This window comes from Ornithorhynchus anatinus, chromosome 3 (assembly GCF_004115215.2).
Source record: "Ornithorhynchus anatinus isolate Pmale09 chromosome 3, mOrnAna1.pri.v4, whole genome shotgun sequence".
Classification (NCBI taxonomy): domain Eukaryota; kingdom Metazoa; phylum Chordata; class Mammalia; order Monotremata; family Ornithorhynchidae; genus Ornithorhynchus; species Ornithorhynchus anatinus.
Window position 1 is genome coordinate 61979102 of NC_041730.1, and position 20704 is coordinate 61999805.

Below are 20704 nucleotides of genomic sequence, written 5' to 3' on the forward strand. Positions count from 1 at the left end.
TGACAGGATCTTTCCGGCCATGCCCGCCCGCTCCCACCCGGTGGCAGTTCTCTAAGGTACGAAACCCTCCTCTGACCCTCGGGGAGGAAGTAGGCTGAAGTCATGCAGGCTGAAAAATAACCGGTTCAGGATGTGTTTGGAGAAATCTGGAAGGGAAAGTACATAACGGGTCACTGAAGGGAGTCTGGAAACTGTCAAAGACTCATTAAGGTCACATCTTCGCCAAGAGGCCTTCCCCTATTAAGCCACCTTTTTCCCCGGCTTCCTCTCCCTTCTGCTTCGTCTGAACACCTCATTCATCCTTTCATTCGTGTAATCGTATTTATTGAGCACTTACCATGTGCAAAGCACTGTACGTAGCTCTTGACTTGGATCTGTACCTTTTGGGCATTTGGTATTCACCCCCCACTCAACCCCACAGCACTTAGGTACATAAGCTAGTTGTGGGCAGGGAGTGAGTCCGTTTATCGTTTTATTGTACTCTGCCAAGTGATTAGTACAGTGCTCTGCACATAGTAAACTCTCAATAAATATGATTGAATGAATAAATATCTTTATATATTTATATTAATAATGTTTGTTCCCCTGCCCTACTGTAAGCTCAACAGGGAACTCTGTGTGCCAACCCTGCTGTACTGTACTTTTCCAAGCACTTAGTACAGTGCTCTGCACATAGTGAACACTCAATAAATACCACTGATTGATTGATTGATGAATACCAAGTTTATGATGGGTTCCTGAAGGGAAAATAGGAATGCGAGTTGGTGTACGTATAACCAGAAGGGATGTCGAGGGAGGCAACCAACTCCCACTGACCCTTTCAGAGGAAAGAACACCAAACTGGATGGGCCACTGACTTGAGCCAGGATGGCACTGCTTATGTACTTTGAAGGTCTGTGTGGTTGTGTTTGTAACCCTGCTGTTGGTCCAGTGGAAAGAGCCCTGCTCTGGGATTCAGGTCACCCGGGTTCTACTCTTAGGTCTGCCTGGAGCTGGCTAAGGTGGGCAAAGACCACCCATGCCCTTGGCTATGTGGTATTAAAATAATGATGACTGTGGCCTTTGTTAAGCGCTTACTACATGCCAGGGCCTATACTAAACACTGGGGAGGATAAGAGAAAATTGGGTTGGAAGTAGTCCCTGTCCCACACGGCGCTATCAGTCTTAATCCCCATTTGACAGATGAGGTAACTGAGGCACGGAGAAGTTAAGCGACTTGCCCAAGGTAACACAACGGGCAAGTGGCAGAGTCGGGATCAGAACCCAGATCCTTCTGAGTCCCAGGCCTGTGCTCTATCCATTAGGCCACGCTGCTTCTCTTGCTTCGCTGGCCCCTACTCTCTTGTCGGTACTCCGTGACCCTGTGGGAACGTGACTGGCGCAGAAGGAAAGTGAGAGTGGCACCGTGCAAGCCACCAGCACCATAATCAATTCATCTGGGCACAGTCTCCACATTGAAATCCCAGGTCTGGGGCTCATCCAACGTTCCTGGAGGGCGATGGCACCCCGTTTTTGCACTTATTGCACTGTCCTCCTTTAGGCCGTGAAGGCTGGCCTCATTTAGTGCCTGCCACCTGTCCAGTGTGTGTTGACTTCACACTGTTGAGTGGCCCGGTCAAAGCGTCGATGACAATTTTTGTGGCCTGGCAAGGGGCCTCGGTGAACTAGTGGATAGAGCACAGGCCCGAGAGTCAGAAGGACTTATGTTCTAATACTAGCTCTGCCACTTGTCTGCTGTGTGACCTTGGGCAAGTCACTTAACCTCTCCGGACTTCAGTTACCTCATCTGTAAAATGGGGATTAAGACTATAGGTCCTATGTGGGACAAAGGCGGTCTCCAACCCGATCTGCTCGTATCCACCCCGGAGCTTAGTACAGTTCCCTGCTCATAGGAAGTGTTTAACAAATACCACAGACTTTAAGACTTGGTGGGGCGAGCATCAAAAACCCATGGAAGCCGTGCCCACCTTCAGAGACGTTTTCTGTGGTCTCCAAGCACAGGCCCCTAACCCGCCTGCTTCTTCTTCCCCTCTTTCCCAGGCGGACTCAGGAGCGCATGTCTGTTCACCCTCATCGGCTGCACCCAGGCTTTGACTTCAGCCACCAACTGCAAACTCCTCAACCTTTAGGGCCTCAGCCCAGGTATCTGGCTGAGGGCACTGACTGGTAAGTCACTGTCCTGTCTACGTCGCTTCTCACTGAGAGACTCCCTCCTTCTGCCTTCCTTTCCGTAGTGTTCCATGGTCCTGGTAATAATAATATAATGATAATATTAATGTTCTCTCCTCCTTTGCTAAGCAGTGTACGGAGCAGCTCGGTCACACTGCCCATTTCACGAGGGACTCACAGCCTAAGGGAGAGGGTGAACAGTTGTTTTAATCCCCATTTCACGGATGAGAAAACAGAGGCACAGAGAAGTGAAGTGATTTGCCCAAGGTCACACAGTAAGTGAGTGACAGACTGGGGATTAGAACTCAAGTCCCTTGACTCCCGGCCCAGTGCTTTTTCCACTGGGATGAGCTGCTTCACGCTACACTGTGGGTCTAATAGGCACGAATGATCATTCCTTGTGGTGCATATACGTACCCATTTTGCCCCAACTTCCTATCGCCTGCTCAGTATATGGGTTCAGGAATATTTTGGAAGGGTGCAGTCTAGGAGCGTATTCACTCTGCTGGGTCATTTCCTCATTCTCAATCTACTGCTAAATCCTGCCGTTGTTTCCTCTTACCTGTCGGATCCTCACATTCCTCTTCAAACCAAACCACAGATCCCTACCCAGCCTAAGCTCTCATTTCTCATTTCATAGTGTGGCTAGACAATTGTATCAGCCTCCTCATTTGTCTCCCTGCCCCCGACTCTCCCCATTCCATCAGTCAATCAAAGCTATTTATTGAGCACAGTCAATGATATTTATTGAGCACTTATTGTGTGCAGACCACTGTAATCAGGAATTGAGAGTACAATAAAATAGAGTACAATCTCTTATCCTATTTACTTGTTTTGATGTCCGTCTCCCCCCTTCTAGACTGTAAACCCATTGTGTTTCTATTGCTGAATTGTACTTTTCAAGTGCTCAGTACAGTGCTCTCCACACAGTAAATGCTCAATAAATATGAATGAATGAATGGGGTAAGTAAACATGAACTCTGCCCACAAGGAACTTACACACTAGAATGGGAGGTGGATATTAAAATAAATTAATACTGGTACAAAAGTACTGAGGGATGGGGGTGGGGTGAATATTAAAGTTCTTAAGGGGTACAAACTCCAGGATATGTGCTGTGAAGAAGGGAGAGAAAATACAGGTAGGGAAGGTGTCTGAGGATTTTGAAGATAGAGAAATTGGTAGTCTGTCAGATATGAAGGGGGAAAGCAGGTCCAGGCCAGAGGGAGTACGTGGACAAGGGGTTGGTGGTAAGAAAGAGGAGATCAAAGTGCTAGGATGGCATTAGAGGGGTGGAATATGTGGTCTGGATTGTAGTAGGCGGTCATGAGGGAAGATGGGAGTAGAGGGGAGTTGACTGAAGGCCTTAAAGTCGATAGTAAGGAGTTTCTATTTTGTGCAGAAGGTGGAAGGGTAACTACTGGAGTGGGGAGTTATGGACTGAGTGGTTTTTTGGAAAAAGATCCTGGTGAAGTTCCCAAGCTTCCCTGGAGTGGGGAGAGGAAGGAGACAAGGAGGTGAGTCTGGAGGCTGATGCAGTAGTCAGGATGGGATATGAAAAGCACTTGGATCAACATTTCTGTGAGTGAATTCTGTACTCAACAGTATGTGAGTGGGAATTCCTTAGCGAGGGCTTATATGTGTCTGCTTATTATAATAATAATAACAGCCAAGTAGTCAGAAGGTCATGGGTTCTCATCCCGGCTCTGCCACATGTCTGCTGTGTGACCCTGGGCAAGTCACTTCCCTTCTCTAAACCTCAGTTACCTCATCTGTAAAATTGGGATTAAGAGTGTGAGCCCTTTGTGGGACAGGGTCTGTGTCCAATCTAACTTGTATCTGCCCTAGCACTTAGAACAGTGCTTGGCACATAGTAAGCATTTACCAGCTACTATAATAATTATTATTTCTTAAGCACTTTCTATGGGCCAAGCACTTGCTAAGTTCTGGAGTAACTACAATACAATCAGATCAGACACAGTCCCTAGCCCATATGGGGTTTGCGGTCTAAGGGGGAGAGAGAAAATAGGTATTTTACCCCTGTTTTACTGATGAAGAAACCGAGACACAGAAAGGTTCAATAAATAATTTGCCCAAGGACTGTGAGACAAGGCAAGTAGTAACTTGCTCATTGTGGGCAGGGATCGCATCTACTAACTCTATTTTATTCTACTTTCCCAAATGCTTAGTGTGGTGTTTTGCATACGGCAAGTGCTCAATTAATACCATTGATTGATTTGTAGACTCAGAACTCGAACCCAGGCCTTCTGATTCAGTCCTAAGCTTTCCCTAGTAGGCCATGCTGTCTCTTTCTTTTTCTCTTTTGAGGGCAAAAAGATCACACTCGATGCACACAAACATATACACACACATAAAGATGAGAGACATGCTGAAAGAGTCACACCAGAGCATAGGGCTGGAGGACAGGGGCAGATGGAATCACAGAAGGAAAGCAGAAAAGAATGGAAAGCAGCAGGAACAAGCTTGGGAATTTCAGGCAGCGTTCACCTGTTTATAACCAATGCTGACATGGCCCCGAGGGCTTCATCTCCCCCCTCCCACGCTCATTCCTGTCCCAGTGGAAGTTACTCAGCCTGCCGTGGTGCCTCGTGCTAGTTTTGTCCACAGCTTCCCTGTTTGTGGTCTGTAAAGCAGGGACAGGAATCTCTTTTCCTTGGCCTTCATCAAACAATCTATCCGGCTGGTTAAGAACCAAGCCACGAACTCGGGGCCCTGGGGACTACTTGACTCTCCTCCCACAGAGACACTTAGGGCACCAACGAACCCCATCACTACCGGAATAACCCTCTGGGCAGTGATCGGAGCCGAATGATTCCCGTGGGAGTTTCCGGCAAGGTGTGACTGTCATTTCTGAAGGTTGGAACCCGACAATACTGTGGTTTTAACTGGCAGCCCTGATTAGCTCTTTTGTCTTCCTTTTCACTACATAGTTTCCTTTTCTGTCCTCCCCTCCCTTTCTTTTCCATATTTCCCCTTGTCTCATTGCCCCTTCTTCCTAATGTTTTCTGTCCAGTCTAGCGAACCCACAATCCTCGTGGCTGAGCGCTTACACAGGGTTTGCTATTTGTGGGGCGTGGGCCAATCTTTATTAGTTCATGAGGATGTCAACCCCGGCAGATACTGGTTTAAAGCAACCTGCAGTCAGCCCCCAGCTGGTATTGAATACCCCTGGACCACAGGGCACTGGTTAGGTGTTGTGAGGAATTAGGAAGAAAAAACAGGCAGCCCCTGGGTTGAGGAGCTCCCAGTCTAGCCTTCTTGGTGGCAAAAATCCAGGGAGCCTTCCACGAATCTTCGGATAAGATGGGCAGGAGTTAAACTCCAGGGATTTAGAACTATCCCCAAAACTGACTCTTGTCTGTAGACAGTCACTGTCCTTCTTGATCATATCAGCCAAGTCACTGGTGTTGGTAAACCACGTGACAATAATCAGAAGGCTCATCTGGAGAGTGAAAACGTGTGGCCTAGTAGAAAGAGCACAGGCCTGGCAGTCAGAGGACCTGGGTTCTAATCCCAGTTCCATCACTTATTTTCTGTGCCTTTGGGCAAGTCACTTCACTTCTCTGTGTTTCAGTTTCCTCATTTATCAAATTGGGATTCACTACCTTTCATTCATTCATTCATTCAATAGTATTTATTGAGCGCTTACTATGTGCAGAGCACTGTACTAAGCGCTTGGGATGAACAAGTCGGCAACAGATAGAGACAGTCCCTGCCGTTTGACGGGCTTACAGTCTAATCGGGGGAGACGGACAGACAAGAACAATGGCACTAAACAGCGTCAAGGGGAAGAACATCTCGTAAAAACAATGGCAACTAAATAGAATCAAGGCGATGTACAATTCATTAACAAAATAAATAGGGTAACGAAAATATATACAGTTGAGCGGACGGGTACAGTGCTGTGGGGATGGGAAGGGAGAGGTGGAGGAGCAGAGGGAAAAGGGGAAAATGAGGCTTTAGCTGCGGAGAGGTAAAGGGGGGATGGCAGAGGGAGTAGAGGGGGAAGAGGAGCTCAGTCTGGGAAGGCCTCTTGGAGGAGGTGATTTTTAAGTAAGGTTTTGAAGAGGGAAAGAGAATCAGTTTGGCGGAGGTGAGGAGGGAGGGCGTTCCAGGACCGCGGGAGGACGTGACCCAGGGGTCGACGGCGGGATAGGCGAGACCGAGGGACGGCGAGGAGGTGGGCGGCAGAGGAGCGGAGCGTGCGGGGTGGGCGGTAGAAAGAGAGAAGGGAGGAGAGGTAGGAAGGGGCAAGGTGATGGAGAGCCTTGAAGCCTAGAGTGAGGAGTTTTTGTTTGGAGTGGAGGTCGATAGGCAACCACTGGAGTTGTTTAAGAAGGGGAGTGACATGCCCAGATCGTTTCTGCAGGAAGATGAGCCGGGCAGCGGAGTGAAGAATAGACCGGAGCGGGGCGAGAGAGGAGGAAGGGAGGTCAGAGAGAAGGCTGACACAGTAGTCTAGCCGGGATATAACGAGAGCCCGTAATAGTAAGGTAGCCGTTTGGGTGGAGAGGAAAGGGCGGATCTTGGCGATATTGTAGAGGTGAAACCGGCAGGCAGGTCTTGGTAACGGATAGGATGTGTGGGGTGAACGAGAGGGACGAGTCAAGGATGACACCGAGATTGCGGGCCTGCGGGACGGGAAGGATGGTCGTGCCATCCACGGTGATGGAGAAGTCTGGGAGCGGACCGGGCTTGGGAGGGAAGATGAGGAGCTCAGTCTTGCTCATGTTGAGTTTTAGGTGGCGGGCAGACATCCAGGTGGAGACGTCCCGGAGGCAGGAGGAGATGCGAGCCTGAAGGGAGGGGGAGAGGACAGGGGCGGAGATGTAGATCTGCATGTCATCTGCGTAGAGATGGTAGTCAAAGCCGTGAGAGCGGATGAGTTCACCGAGGGAGTGAGTGTAAATGGAGAACAGAAGAGGGCCAAGAACTGACCCTTGAGGAACTCCAACAGTTAAAGGATGGGAGGGGGAGGAGGCTCCAGCGTAGGAGACCGAGAATGATCGGCCAGAGAGGTAAGAGGAGAACCAGGAGAGGACAGAGTCCGTGAAGCCAAGGTGAGATAAGGTACGGAGGAGGAGGGGATGGTCGACAGTGTCAAAGGCAGCAGAGAGGTCAAGGAGGATCAGAATGGAGTAGGAGCCATTGGATTTGGCAAGAAGGAGGTCATGGGTGACCTTAGAGAGAGCAGTCTCAGTAGAGTGGAGGGGACGGAAGCCAGATTGGAGGGGGTCTAGGAGAGAATGGGAGTTAAGGAATTCTAGGCATCGATTGTAGACGACTCGTTCTAAGATTTTGGAAAGGAAGGGTAGTAGGGAGATAGGACGATAACTGGAGGGGGAAGTGGGGTCAAGAGCGGGTTTTTTTAGGATGGGGGAGACGTGGGCGTGTTTGAAGGCAGAGGGGAAGGAGCCCTTGGAGATTGAGTGGTTATTCTTGCCTGTTAGACTGTAAGCCTGATGTGGGGCAGGGTACTTTGTCTGGTCAACAATTATAATAATAATAGTAATTGTGGCATTTGTTAAGCATTCACTATGTGCCAGGCATTGTCCTAAGCACTGGGGGGAATACAATCAAATCAAGCTCATAGTCTTAATCTCCAATTTACAGATGAGGTAACTGAAGCACAGAGAAGTGAAGTGACTTGCTCAAGGTCACACAGCAGACAGTGGCTGAGCCAGAATTAGGACCCATGACCTTCTGACGCCCGGGCCATTGCTTTACCCACTAAGCCGTGATTATTTTGGAGAAGCAGCGTGGCTCAGTGGAAAGAGCACGGGCTTTGGAGTCAGGGCTCATGAGTTCGAATCCCAGCTCTGCCACTTGTCGGCTGTGTGACTGTGGGCAAGTCACTTAACTTCTCCGTGCCTCAGTTCCCTCATCTGTAAAATGGGGATTAAGACTGTGAGCCCCACGTGGGACAACCTGATTCCCCTATGTCTACCCCAGCGCTTAGAACAGTGCTCGGCACATAGTAAGCGCTTGACAAATACCAACATTATTATTATTATTATTATTTTGTATCTACTCCAGAGATTAGTACAGTGCTTAGCACAGAGCAGGCATCTAACAAATATTATTATTATTATTGTTATTACTCTCAAATAAGTCCCAGATAGACCAATGCACCAAAGCCCTTACATCCCCTGTGCCCTGGAGAAGTAAGAGCAGTGGAGTCAAATCATGATTTTTTAGGCTAATGCAGTGCAATATTGGCAGAGATTGCTCTAATCCAGAGCTAATGGACAAAAGCCTAGTTAGAGATTAATTAAATCATATTATTACCATTTCTATTTAAACTGTTAAGCCTTGGACATTTAGACATGTAGAAATTAAACTATTCCAAACGCTGTCTAGCCCAGCAGAAAACCGCCATCGGTGGACAATGCAAACAGACTTAAAGGGACACTTATTGCTCAGAAGTGTGACTAGGTAATTCAGGGGGAGAAACAGTGCGGCTTAGTAGATAAGAGCATGGGCCCTGCTCTTCCACATGTCTGCTGTGTGACCTTGGGCAAGTCACTTAACTTCTCTGAGCCTCAGTTACCTCATTTGTAAAATGGGGATAAGAAGGTGAACCCCATATGGACTGTGTCCAACCTGATTAACTTGTATCTCTCCAAGTCCTTAGAACAGTGCTTGACACATAGCGCTTGGAAAGAGCTCGGGCTTGGGAGTCAGAGGTCATGGGTTCGAATCCTAGATCTTCCACTTGTCAGCTGTGTGACTGTGGGCAAGTCACTTCACTTCTCTGTGCCTCAGTGACCTCATGTGTAAAATGGGGATTAACTGTGAGCCTCACGTGGGACGACCTGATTACCTTGTATCTACCCCAGCGCTTAGAACAGTGCTCTGCACATAGTAAGCCCTTAACAAATACCAACATTATTAAGTACCGTCATTCTTATTTATTTAGGATGGCAGCTGGTCAATTGTGAGCCATCGTTCTTGTTAGTTTCCCTGTTTTCCCTCTAGGAGAGGTTGGAGCTGGTGAGATGTGTCATGGCTAAAGGTTGGCAAAACAGGAGGGAGGAGAAACCGTGAGTTTGGATAATCCAACCCTGGGTTAGCGATGGAATCATTGGAATTAAATTACTTGGCTTTAAAGGCCAGTGGGCAAGTGGTTGGTTGCAAGTCTGCTTTCAGGATAAGATGGGGAGCATGAGAGTGTTACATTCTAAATAAGAAGCAGTTTGGCCTAGTGGAAAGAGCCCAAGCCTGGGAACCCAGAGGACCTGGGTTCTAATTCTGACTCCGCCACTTGCCTGCTATGTGACCTTGGGCAAATCACTTAATTGACTAAGACTGTGAGCCGCATGTGGAATAGGGACTGTGTTCACCCTGATTATCTTGTATCTACTTCAGCGCTTTGTGGTGTCTGGCATATAGTAAGTGTTTAACAAATACCATTATAAAAAAATGTTCTAAAGGTCATTCTAGATGCGAGGGGAAAATTAAGTGTTTTTTTAAATGATATTTGTTGACCACTTGCCATGTCAAACTCTGTTCTGAACATTGAGTTGCCTTGTCTTATGCTGTCGAGTCGTTTCCGACCCATAGTGACACCATGGACACATCTCTCCCAGAACGCCCAGCTCTCCCTCTGCAATCATTCTGGTAGTGGATCCATAGAGTTTTCTTGGTAAAAATATGGAAGTTGTTTGCCACTGCCTCTTTCCGCCCAGTAAACTTGAACCTCCACCCTTGACTCTCTCCTGTGCTACTGCTGGCCAGCACAGGTGAGTTTTGACTTGTCCCAGATTGCCTTCCACTTGCTAGCCACTGCCTAAGCTAGGAATGAAATGGGTATACCTGGTAGACTGGTAGAGTACTGGAAACTCTGCAGGTGCGACCCTGAGAGGGGGAAACTCTGGGTTAGTTACAAGTTAATCAGGTTGGATACAGTCCCTGTCCCACATGGGGCTCACAATCGTAGACGCTTAGTCAAGTGACTCGCCCTAGGTCATGCAGAGGAGTGACAGAGCCAGGCTTAGAACCTAGATCTTCTCACTCCCAAACCCAGACTCTTTCCACTAGGCTTAAGCTGCTTCTTGAGCCAAGAAGTTTGGGTGCTTCTTTCTGAAACCCAAGATTACTCCCTAGGCTCAGATCACTCAGCTTCATGTGGACTCTTTTCTCTTGGGCACGGTGTGAAGTGATGCCCTTATACTTATTTAGGGCTTTATTGGCTAAGCAGCTTTAGTGTCATTCTTTCATCCTCTTTGACCTATTCCATTATCATCCACCTTCTCAGAGGATGATCATCAGAGCTTCCAGCTTTCTAGGAGGTATTTAGCTTTCCGTGGGCATGTGCAGCTGAAGGCCTGACAGAGGCCCGAATGAACTGCATAAACAAGAACGTTGTCCTTTGGTTGAGGTATTGCAAACTGGTCAGTGCACTCCAGGACTTTACTGAGATGTTAAGGCTGGAATGAAGGAGCGTAGCAAGCAGGATAATAACCCTGGGCCCCAGACCAAATGGAAGCCTCTCCTGGTTTCTAGAGTTGCTTCCGTATCAGGCACTGTATCACCACCAATCTCCAGAAACTACTCCTGCCCTGGATCAAGCTGGGATTCCAGGGCAGGAGGCACCACTGCCCTGGGCCTTGGGGGAGGTGAGTTCCTGAGGAAATTGGCAGGGGACAAGGCCGTCCCGATCTCCAGAACAGGGATGTTTCCTCCATCTGGGCTGCTGCTGGCCCTGGGGACCAGAATAATAATAATTGTAGTATTTGTTAAGTGCTTACTATGTTCCAAGCACTGTTCTGAACTCTGGGATAGAAGCAAAACAATCAGGTTGAACTCATTCCCTGTCCCACATGGAGCTCACAGTCTTAATGCCCATTTTACAGATGAAGTAACTGAGGCACAGAGAAGTGAAGCGACTTGCCCAAGGTCACACAAGAGACGTGGCAGAGCCGGGAATAGAACCCACATCCTCTGACTCCCAGGCCCGTGGTCTTTCCACTAGACCATGTTGTTTCCCTGTGGCTGGTTCATATGAAAAAGGAGAAGATGGTCTGAAAGAGTAAAACGTCTAAACTGGACAAGTATTTTACACGCTTTTTTAGTTCAGTACCGTGTGCGCGTGTGGATGTGTGCCTGCTGTATGGTGAAGTGACATGTGACATTCACAAGGAGGTAGATCAGAAGGAACATTTTCAAGACCTAATGAAACATAGTCCAAGCAACTCTGTGGACTATGAAGAGAGTGGAGAGATATTATCTTGGGATGCTGCACTCAGGAGAGTGATTGTTCAGGAACAAAAGTTTTAAGAAGAGCAGGAGAATGAGGGATGGATCTGAAGGCCCTTAAAGGTCTGGCAGGTGGTAAATCATCAGTTGGCAAGTCTTTACACTAGAGGGAATGAATTACTGGGCACTCCGTTGACCTTTTCATGATTACCTTTCTACTTTGAATATCTTGGTTTTGGTACCATTATCTTTGAATATGATGGGCAGCTACAGATATATGCAGGATGTAGGCTTACCTTCTTGGGATCTTTACTGGTCAGTCTCTCTTCCTCTAACTGTTTCTTTAGACCTCCTTAGGACAATTGGAGATTCAGGAGATTCAGGAAAACAAAGACACTACCACTCCTTCCTAGGCTTCTGCTTATCTTTGCTCCTTATGGTGGAACTCAGGCTTTGTTAACACCAGGGAAGATCAAACTCTTACTTTTTTACATCAAAGGCTGTCTTCCTTTGTCAGCATTATAGGAAGGCAAAGAAAAGAAGCAGGGGGCCTAATTATCATGAATTTCAGGTTAATGGGTTATGAATTAATGAGGTTTTACTCTGAATATATTAGTAGATTTGTCTTGCAGTTCTAAGATGCTGCTGCTGGCAGTGAGATTTGCATCCCAGGGTGAGTGTCACATTGAGAAATGCTTACACATTTGCACACGTTGCCCATGAAAATGCAGGAGTGCATTTTTCTGGTCTCCTGCCATCTGGGATGAGCCTTGCTTAAATACCAGTGTTTAACAAGGGACAGGTCTGCCTTATCGTCAGTGGGATATGTGCTAGGGTTTTTTTTTTATGGTATTTGTCAAGCACTGTTCTAAGCCCTGGGGTAGATACAAGTTTAGCAGGTTGGACCCAGTCCCTGACCTATATGGGGCTCACAGTCTAAGTCAGAGGGAAGAAGATTTAATCCCCATTTTACTGATGAGGTATCTGAGCCCCAGAGAAGTTGTGACTTGCCCTTTAGTCACATAGCAGACAAGTGGCAGAGCCAGGATAAGAGCCCAGGTCCACCGGCTCCCTGGCCATGCTCTTTCCACTGGGCCATACTGCAGTAGTGATGAGATTTATTTAGCGTCTGCTGCGTGGCGAGCACTGTACGAATGGAGATAGTAGATGCTGAGCCATCTGACCTGTTAACGTCACCTAGCGGCATCCATTCTGAGATATCTGGGAGGAAGAGAGGGTGCAGACCCTGGCCACAGATCAGAACATCTCTGAGCTTCAGAAGCAGCAGACCCCTCTAGACCCTCACCCATTTTGTTAAGCCATTTTTGAGTGTGATACTCAGAATACTTGTGTAGGAGTCGAAAGAGTCTTTTCCATCATCGTTGTCCATTATTGTTATTATTATTACCATTATTTATTTGTTAAGCTCGTACTATATGCCAAAACACTATAGACCCTGTCCTATGTCGGACTCACAATCTAAGTAAAAGGGAGAACAGGCATCGAATCCCTGTTTTACAAAGGAGGAAACTGAGGCACAGAGAACTTAAGTGACTTTCCCAAAGTCATGCAGCAGACAACTGACAGAGGCGGGATTAGAATCCAGGTCCTCTGACCCCCAGGACTGTGCATTTTACACTAGGTCATGCTGCTCCTCTAGACCACGCTGCTCCTCTTGACCATGCTTAGATCATGTTTAATTCTCATTTCTGTATACTTTCTCAGTGCTTAGTACGGTGGTCTGCCTACAGCAGGAGCTTAATAAACCCTATTACTACTGCTATTGCTTCTGATAGCCGAGAAAACATCAGGAACATCAGAGTAGGATATATGTGGGCAAAGGCAGTTCCCAGCTAGATCTCCATGAGCTTACAATCCAATAAAATGCACAGACAGAAGAGCCGGTGAGGTAGGAACCAACAATCAATCGGGAGTATTTATTGAGCACTTAGTGTCTGCAGAGCACTGTACTAAACACTTGAGAGACTACACTGCAACAGTTGGTGGATAGGTTCTCTGCCCGCAACAAGTTTACAGTCTAAAGGGGAAGATAGACATTAAAATAAATTATGGGTATGTATGTAAGTGCTGCAGGGTTGAGTGTGAGGTGAATATCAAGTTCTTAAAGGTCACTGAGCCAAATGCATATTAGGCATAGGCAGAAGAGAGAGAAAGTAGGGAAAAAGAGGGTTTAGTCTGAAGGGTCTCTTGGAGACGATGTAATTTTAATAGAGAAGCAGTGTGGAATGAGCATGGACCTGGGAGTCAGAGGACCTGTGTTCTAATTCTGACTCCACCACTTGTCTGCTCTATGACCTGGGGCAAGTCACTTAACTTCTCTGTGCCTCAGTTACCTCATCTGTTAAATGAAGATTAAGACTGTGAGTCCTATGTGGAATGGGATCTGTGTCCAACCTGATTACCTTGCATGTGTCCCAGAGCTTAGTACAGTGCCTGGCACATAGTAAGTGCTTAACAAATACTACCAAAAAAAGGCTTAGAATGTGGGGAGAGTGGTGTGGTCTATCATTTATGAAGGGGGAGGGAGTTCCAGGCCGGAGGGAAGACTTGGACAAGGATAGATGGTGAGATAGATGAGATTGTATCTACCTCAGTGCTTAGAACAGTGCTTGAACATAGTAAGTGCTTAACAAATACCATCATCATTATTATTATTATTATTATCAAGGCACAAGTGATTACAGGAGCAAGGATGGAAAACTACCCAGAAGGAAATAGTATGAATGTACCTGGATAAAATAGCTGAATAAATAATTAACAAATAAATATAGATAAATCTACAGTGAATGGACACGGAGGTTGAAGCAAAAAAACCAAGCATTCATTCATTCATTCATTCAATACTATTTATTGAGCGCTTACTATGTGCAGAGCACTGTACTAAGCACTTGGAATGTACAATTCGGCAAGAAATAGAAACAATCCCTGCCCATTGACGGGTTTACAGTCTAGTCGGGGGAGACAGACGGACAAAATCAAGACAACTTAATAGCAATAAATTGAATCAAGGGGATGTACACCTTATTATCAAAATGAATAGGGTAATAAAAATTTATACAAATAAACACAATGCTGGGTAGAGGGGGAAGGGAGAGGGGGAGGAGCACGGGGAAAGGGGGATTAGCTGAGGGGAGGTGAAGGGGGGGGCAGCAAGGCAGCAGAGGGAGCAGAGGGAATGGGGAAGCTCAGTTTGGGAAGGCCTCTTGGAGGAGGTGAGCTCTCAGTAGGGCTTTGAAGAGGGGAAAAGAGTTTGGCAGAGGTGAGGAGGGAGGGCATTCCAGGACAGCGGGAGGACATGGGCGAGGGGTTGACAGCGGGATAGGCGAGAACAGGGGACAGTGAGGAGGTGAGCGGCAGAGGAGCGGAGCTTGCGGGGTGGGCAGTAGAAAGAGAGAAGGGAGGAGAGATAGGAGGGGGCAAGGTGATGAAGAGCCTTGAAGCCTAGAGTGAGAAGTTTTTGTTTCATGCGGAGGTTGATAGGCAACCATTGGAGGTTTTTAAGGAGAGGAGTGACATGCCTAGAACGTTTCTGTAGGAAGATGAGCTGGGCAGCGGAATGAAGAATAGACTGGAGCGGGGAGAGACTGGAAGGGAGATCTGAGAGAAGGCTGACACAGTAACCCAGCCGGGATATTATGAGAGCCTGTACCAGTAAGATAGACATTTGGATGGAGAGGAAAGGGCAGATCTTGGAGATATTGTAAAGGTGAGACTGGCAGGTCTTGGTGATGGATTGGATGTGTGGGTTGAATGAGAGAGCTGACTCAAGGATGACACCAAGAATGCAGGCCTGAGAAACGGGAAGGATGGTCATACCATCCACAGTGACAGGGGAGTCAGGAAGAGGACGGGCTTGGGAGGGAAGATAAGGAGCTCAGTTTTGGCCATGTTGAGTTTTAGGTGGCGGGCAGACATCCAAGTGGAGACCTCCTGGAGGCAGGAGGAGATACGAGCCTGAAGGGAGGCGGAGAGAACAGGGGTGGAGATGTAAATTTGAGAGAACAGGGGCGATGTAGATTTGAAAAAGGATATTGAAAAGGAGGCTTTCTCCATTTAGTAGTCTCTTTCTGCCTGAGCCAGTGGAGATTTGGAGAGGATAAACAACTTTACCAGATTGGACCAGTATACTGACAAGGTTAGAACTCCTTGCCTCCCATATGTCTGGTCCTTCACCTAGCCTATTTAATCTACTAAACCTTCTTTCCTGCTGAGATTGTTCTTTATGGCGTTTGTTAAGCACTTGCTGTGTGCCAGGCACTGTACTAAGCACTGGAGTAGATCAAGATAAGCAGGTTGGACACAATCCATGTCCCACATGGGGCTCACGGTCTTAATCCTCACTTTCCAGATGAGGTAACTGAGGCACAGAGAAGTTAAACGACATACTCACCGTCTCTCAGCAGACACGTGATTAGATCCCAGGTCTTTTCGACTCCTAGGCCCATGCTCTAGCCACTAGGCAACCCTGCTTCTCTGCAGGTTCTGTTTAATTTCAAGCTTCAGCCCTGGCTGATCCTTTTCTCCACTTAGAAACAAAGTTTTCAAGATGGAGGGAAAAGCAATTCTTCCACTGTAATTAGCTCTGCTCTGTAAGTGCTAACACAATGGTGATGAGGTGTTTTATAATTGTGATAAAGCTAACTACACTCAGAGCCCTTGTTTGCTATGAGATTTCTTTTTGCCAAGAGACATGGAATCTGTTAATTGGATTAGAAAAGAAGATACAGTAAGAGCTCATTGTCCTTCAGTGCAGAGATTCCCCTGGAAAATTGAAATTGGTGGTTGTATTTGGGGAGGGGTGGGTGAGGTGGATCTGCTGATTGGATTTTGAAGTGGGGGCTTCAGGAGAGGTGAAGGGTTAAGCTGGCTCTTTGGGAGGAAAGGACAAGTTGCTTGGGGTATCTTGTCTTCATTGGCTGCTTCTGGTGGGTATCTCGTTTTCACTGGCTGCTTCTAGCTCCCGAAACTGCAGCATCTGTCTCACTTCAATTTTGCCCTACTCTTTCTCCTTCCCAGTTGTCAGGTTGATGGCATTCTCTCTGGAGGGAAGCCAAGTCCTAACTGAGCTGAGTATTTGCATAGGGCTTTAATGACTACCCACTGGAGAAGCAGCCTGGCTTAATGAATAGACCAGAGGCCTGGGAGTCAGAAGGATCTGGGTTCTAATCCCAGCTCTGCAATTTGATTGCTGTGTGACCGTGGGCTATCCACTTCACTTCTCTGTGCCTGAGTTTCCTCATCTGTAAAGTGGGGATTAGGTCTGTGAGTCTCATGTGGGACAGGGACTGTCCAACGTGGTTATCTTTTACCTACCCAGTGCTTAGTACAGTGCCTGGCACATAGGAAGAGCTTAATGAATTGCCACAAATATTATTATTATTAATAATAGCATATTGCTCCTCAGTCCAATGTGGGGTTAGCTAGGTGTCAGGACACCAAGAGAGCACCAGAATGCTAGCATGGGTGTCACCAGGCAGGGTTACTATTCTTTCTTTTCTCCTAGACATTGCCACTTTGTGACAAAGTGTTGATTCCAATTCCATTTACCTCCTAAACTGTCTGAATAGGGTCCCTGAAACTTCAAGTCTTTTTTTTCTTTTAAAAAAAAGATATTTCCTAAGTGCTTACTTTACTATGTGCCAGGAACTGTTCTAAGTGCTGTGGTAGATACGAGGTAATCGGGTTGGACACAGTCCATGTCCCACATGGGGTTCACAGTCTTAATCCCCATTTTACAGATGAGGTAACTGGGGCACAGAGAAGTTAAGTGTCCAAGGTCACGCAGCAGACCAGAGGTGGTGCAGGGATTAGAACCCAGGTCCTTCTGATTCCCAGGCCTGTGCTCTATCCACTACACCACACTGCTTCTCATCCACTAGGCAATGCTACTTGTTTCTGACCCCCAGGCAGTTTATCTGACCCCCAGGGTCTCTTCTCTCCTGTTTTCCCCTTAGGACAGGGCACTGTCCTAGCAATAAGGGGAATTGAGGCTCTCCAAGGGACTCGGTTGGACAGAGCCAGCACTCTGCCGTTTTGTGTCCTGGACTGCCAAGACCATCGAAAGGGCAGGGAAGTTCAGGTTCAGCATGACCTTGTGCGCCCTAGAGGTGGGAGTGTCCACCCTACCCCTCCTCCAGCAATCAATCAATAGTATTTATCGAGCACTTATGCAGAGCACCATATTAAGAGCCTGGGAGAGTACAGTACAGCAGAATTAGCAGACACATTCCCTGCCCATAAAGAGTGTACAGCCTAGGGGACAAACTGAATGTCCTTTGACCGTCCATTTCCTCCCTGAGGACTGTGGGAGATGTTGGTTTTAGGTTCCTCTGGTCCCCATCCCGTGAAGCTGTTGAATGAACTGGGTCTGCCTGCTACCGTAGGCTCTCATCCATCCACAGCTGAATCTCTGCAATCAGTCCTTCAGTGTCTTTTACTGGGCACCCTTGCCGTTGGAGTTACTAGATACTCTCATTGTCTTCAAGGGATCTCTACAGCACCATAACTGCCCTCTTTGCTCACAGTGACTCACTTATCCTGTCAGACCTCACTCTCTGATGCCTCAGCATCACGCACCTTAGTTGTCAACCCAAACCGAGGTGCTATCTGCCCCTCCACCCCCACACAAGCACAGAGCCTTCTCAGAAAGGATGACTTTGATGGCCCACACGAAGCATGGGTCTTCTCTGACCTCCAGTTCCAAACCAGGGGCTCCTCTCCAGAGCCTGACCCCTCCATCTCTGGTCGGGAGCCCCTGGGATATCTCTGCCCAGTGTGGCCATGTGACCTCTCCAGGAACGAAAACTGGCAAGGGAGCCAGAAGCATCCTCATTCCTTCTGCACAGGATCCTGCAACTCCCCCGCTTCCTTCTTCCTCCCAGAGCCTTCCACCTTCTGCCTCCACTGCCATTTAAGCTGAGGGGACATCTGTAGAACACTTTTTATCTCCTGTCATCATCCTGAGGTTTTTTTTTTTCTGGTATTAGTTAAGTGCTTACTATGTGCCAGGAACTCTATTAAGCACTGAGGTAGATACAAGGTTACCAGTCTCACATAGGGCTCAAAGTCTTAATCCCCATTTTACAGATGAGACAACTGAGGCACAGGGAAGTGAAGAGACTTGCTCAAGGTCACACAGCAGACAAGGGGTGGGGCTAGGATTAGAACCCAGGTTCTTCTGTCTCCCAGGACCAGGCTCTATGCACTAGGCCACGTTGCTTCTCATCAGGATTCTTGTCCCAAGTATTCCACTGCTCGGAATCAAGTTCCCATTATCATGGAACTTTGAGTTTCTCTTCTTTCATTTAGTGTGATTTCCACTGTACCTCTTTCTGCTCCATCCCCCTTGGTTTGAAGTCCTTTAGCACACTGAAGGCTTAATAAATCCTAAAGATCACTCCCAAAGGTAGTGCTCCTAAGCAGCACTGCTCATAATAATAATGCAATCACTTTGCATGTCAGAGGGGTCAGAGAAAAGATGCTTAGAAAGAAACCTTCTCTCCTGAATGACATTGTACACCAGTAGGTAACATCAATCAATGGTATTTATTGAGCGCTTACTATGTGCAGAGCACTGTTCTTAGCACTTCGGAGAGTACAGTACTTGGGGGAAGCTTCCAGGATTGTCTTCCCTGGGATAAGGGAGAGGCTGCAGGAGCATTTCTGCCTCCCCACCTCCTGGGGTCTGTGGATTGCCGGCAGTGGGGGGGTTACTGATTTTCAGTTTTCTGGGTTCCAGACCAGAGGGTAGATTTGGCCTCTCCCGCCCCAGAGATGGCCCCTCTAAGGATGTAGTGATAGTGGTGGTTGGGAGAGTGAAGGGAGGGGGTGGGGGTAGTAACAGGAAAAGGAAAGGAAAGGGGCCAACGGAAAGTCACTTCTTTTATTTTCCTCCTGGAGGAGGTACTGCACCTGTCCTCCCTGGTAAGATATGCTTCCAAATTCCTCACACAGTCTCTTCACCTTGCAAATCACTCTCTGGCCCTCCCTGAGTGTCCTCTCACTCCCTTGCTAGCCATCCCCTTTCCAAGTCATTCCCTTCAGCCCCCACCTCCAGCAAATCAACCATTCGGGATGTTAACTGAGCACTTACCCTGTGCGGGGCAATCGATTAATCAATTATATTTACTGAGTACTTACTGTGTGCAGAGCACTGTACTAAGCCCTTGGGCAAGTACAATTCATTCATTCAGTCGTTCAATCAATTCTACTCACAATAGAGTAAGTAATCATGGTCCCTGCTCTCAAACGCCATCAGAGTCTCCTCCCCGACACAGGTGAACATGAAACCTCAACCCTGGGAACAGGAAATTTCCTTTTAATCCCCCGGCTGACTTTCTTTCAACCCTGTTAGATTTCCTTTAGATCCGGGGCCTGTCCTGATGGCAGAGTGGTGGGGTCGGTGATGCCGATGATGGTGATGACGAGGATGACGCTGATGGTAATGGCGACGCTGATGATGACGGGGGTCTTGTTTCTGCAGGGATCTCAGTGTTGATGCGGGATTGAGTGCGGCCCAGTTCCAGGTTCGGACAGTTCCTCAGCATTATCAGCATTACTTAGCTACTCCTCGAATGCATCACTTTCCCAGAAACTCCTCCTCCACGCAGATGGTAAGTGAGATGGCTTTGCTGGGAAAAGGTTTTCCACGTCCCTTGCCAGGGGTTAATCTCAATATGAAGTCTGCCTGCTGGCCAACACTCTCCTCCGCAGAGCTTCCCTCCTCTTGGGTTGGGCAGGAGGGGAGGAGTCTCGGTAATAATAATAGCAATAATAATAACAGTCGTATTTGTTAAGCACTTACTCTGTACCAGGCACTGTACTAAGCGCTGGGGTGGATTCAAGCAAAGTGGGTTGGACTCGATCCCCGTCCCCTGTGGGGTTCACAATCTCAATCCCTCTTTTACAGATGAGGTAACTGAGGCTCAGAGAAGTGAAGTAACTTGGCCAAGGTCACACAGTAGACAAGTGGTGGAGACAGGTTTAGAACCCATGACCTTCTGACTCCCAGGCCCATGTTCTATCCACTACGCCAACCAGTGCCTGGCCCACAGCAAGGGCTTAACAAATGCCAGAAAAAAAAATAAAATGAAAAAAGCTCCAGGGAGTGCCTTACCACCTGGGAGAATCTGGGGCTGCATTTAGGACCCCTGGAGCTGACCCCCTGGCCTAGGACTGACTCCCCTAGGCTCATCCTGCTGAAATTGCTCTTCTTCCTCCCTGCTCTTCTCCTCCCATTTGCTGCCCAGCAGCCTCTCCTGGGTGGTCCCTCAGGAGGGAAGGGCAGACTGGGTTCTG

At 47.7% G+C, this 20704-nt stretch overlaps 1 protein-coding gene across 1 annotated transcript in view; it reads left to right on the forward strand.

Annotated features, from left to right (window-relative positions):
- The window catches only part of RNF165 (ring finger protein 165), a 56288-nt gene that overhangs the window by 21812 nt on the left and 13772 nt on the right, over positions 1 to 20704 (forward strand). The window contains exons 7-8 of the mRNA XM_039911320.1: positions 2041 to 2166; positions 19890 to 20019. Coding sequence (XP_039767254.1) covers positions 2041 to 2166; positions 19890 to 20019 — 256 coding nt within the window. The remainder of the gene's footprint in view (positions 1 to 2040; positions 2167 to 19889; positions 20020 to 20704) is intronic.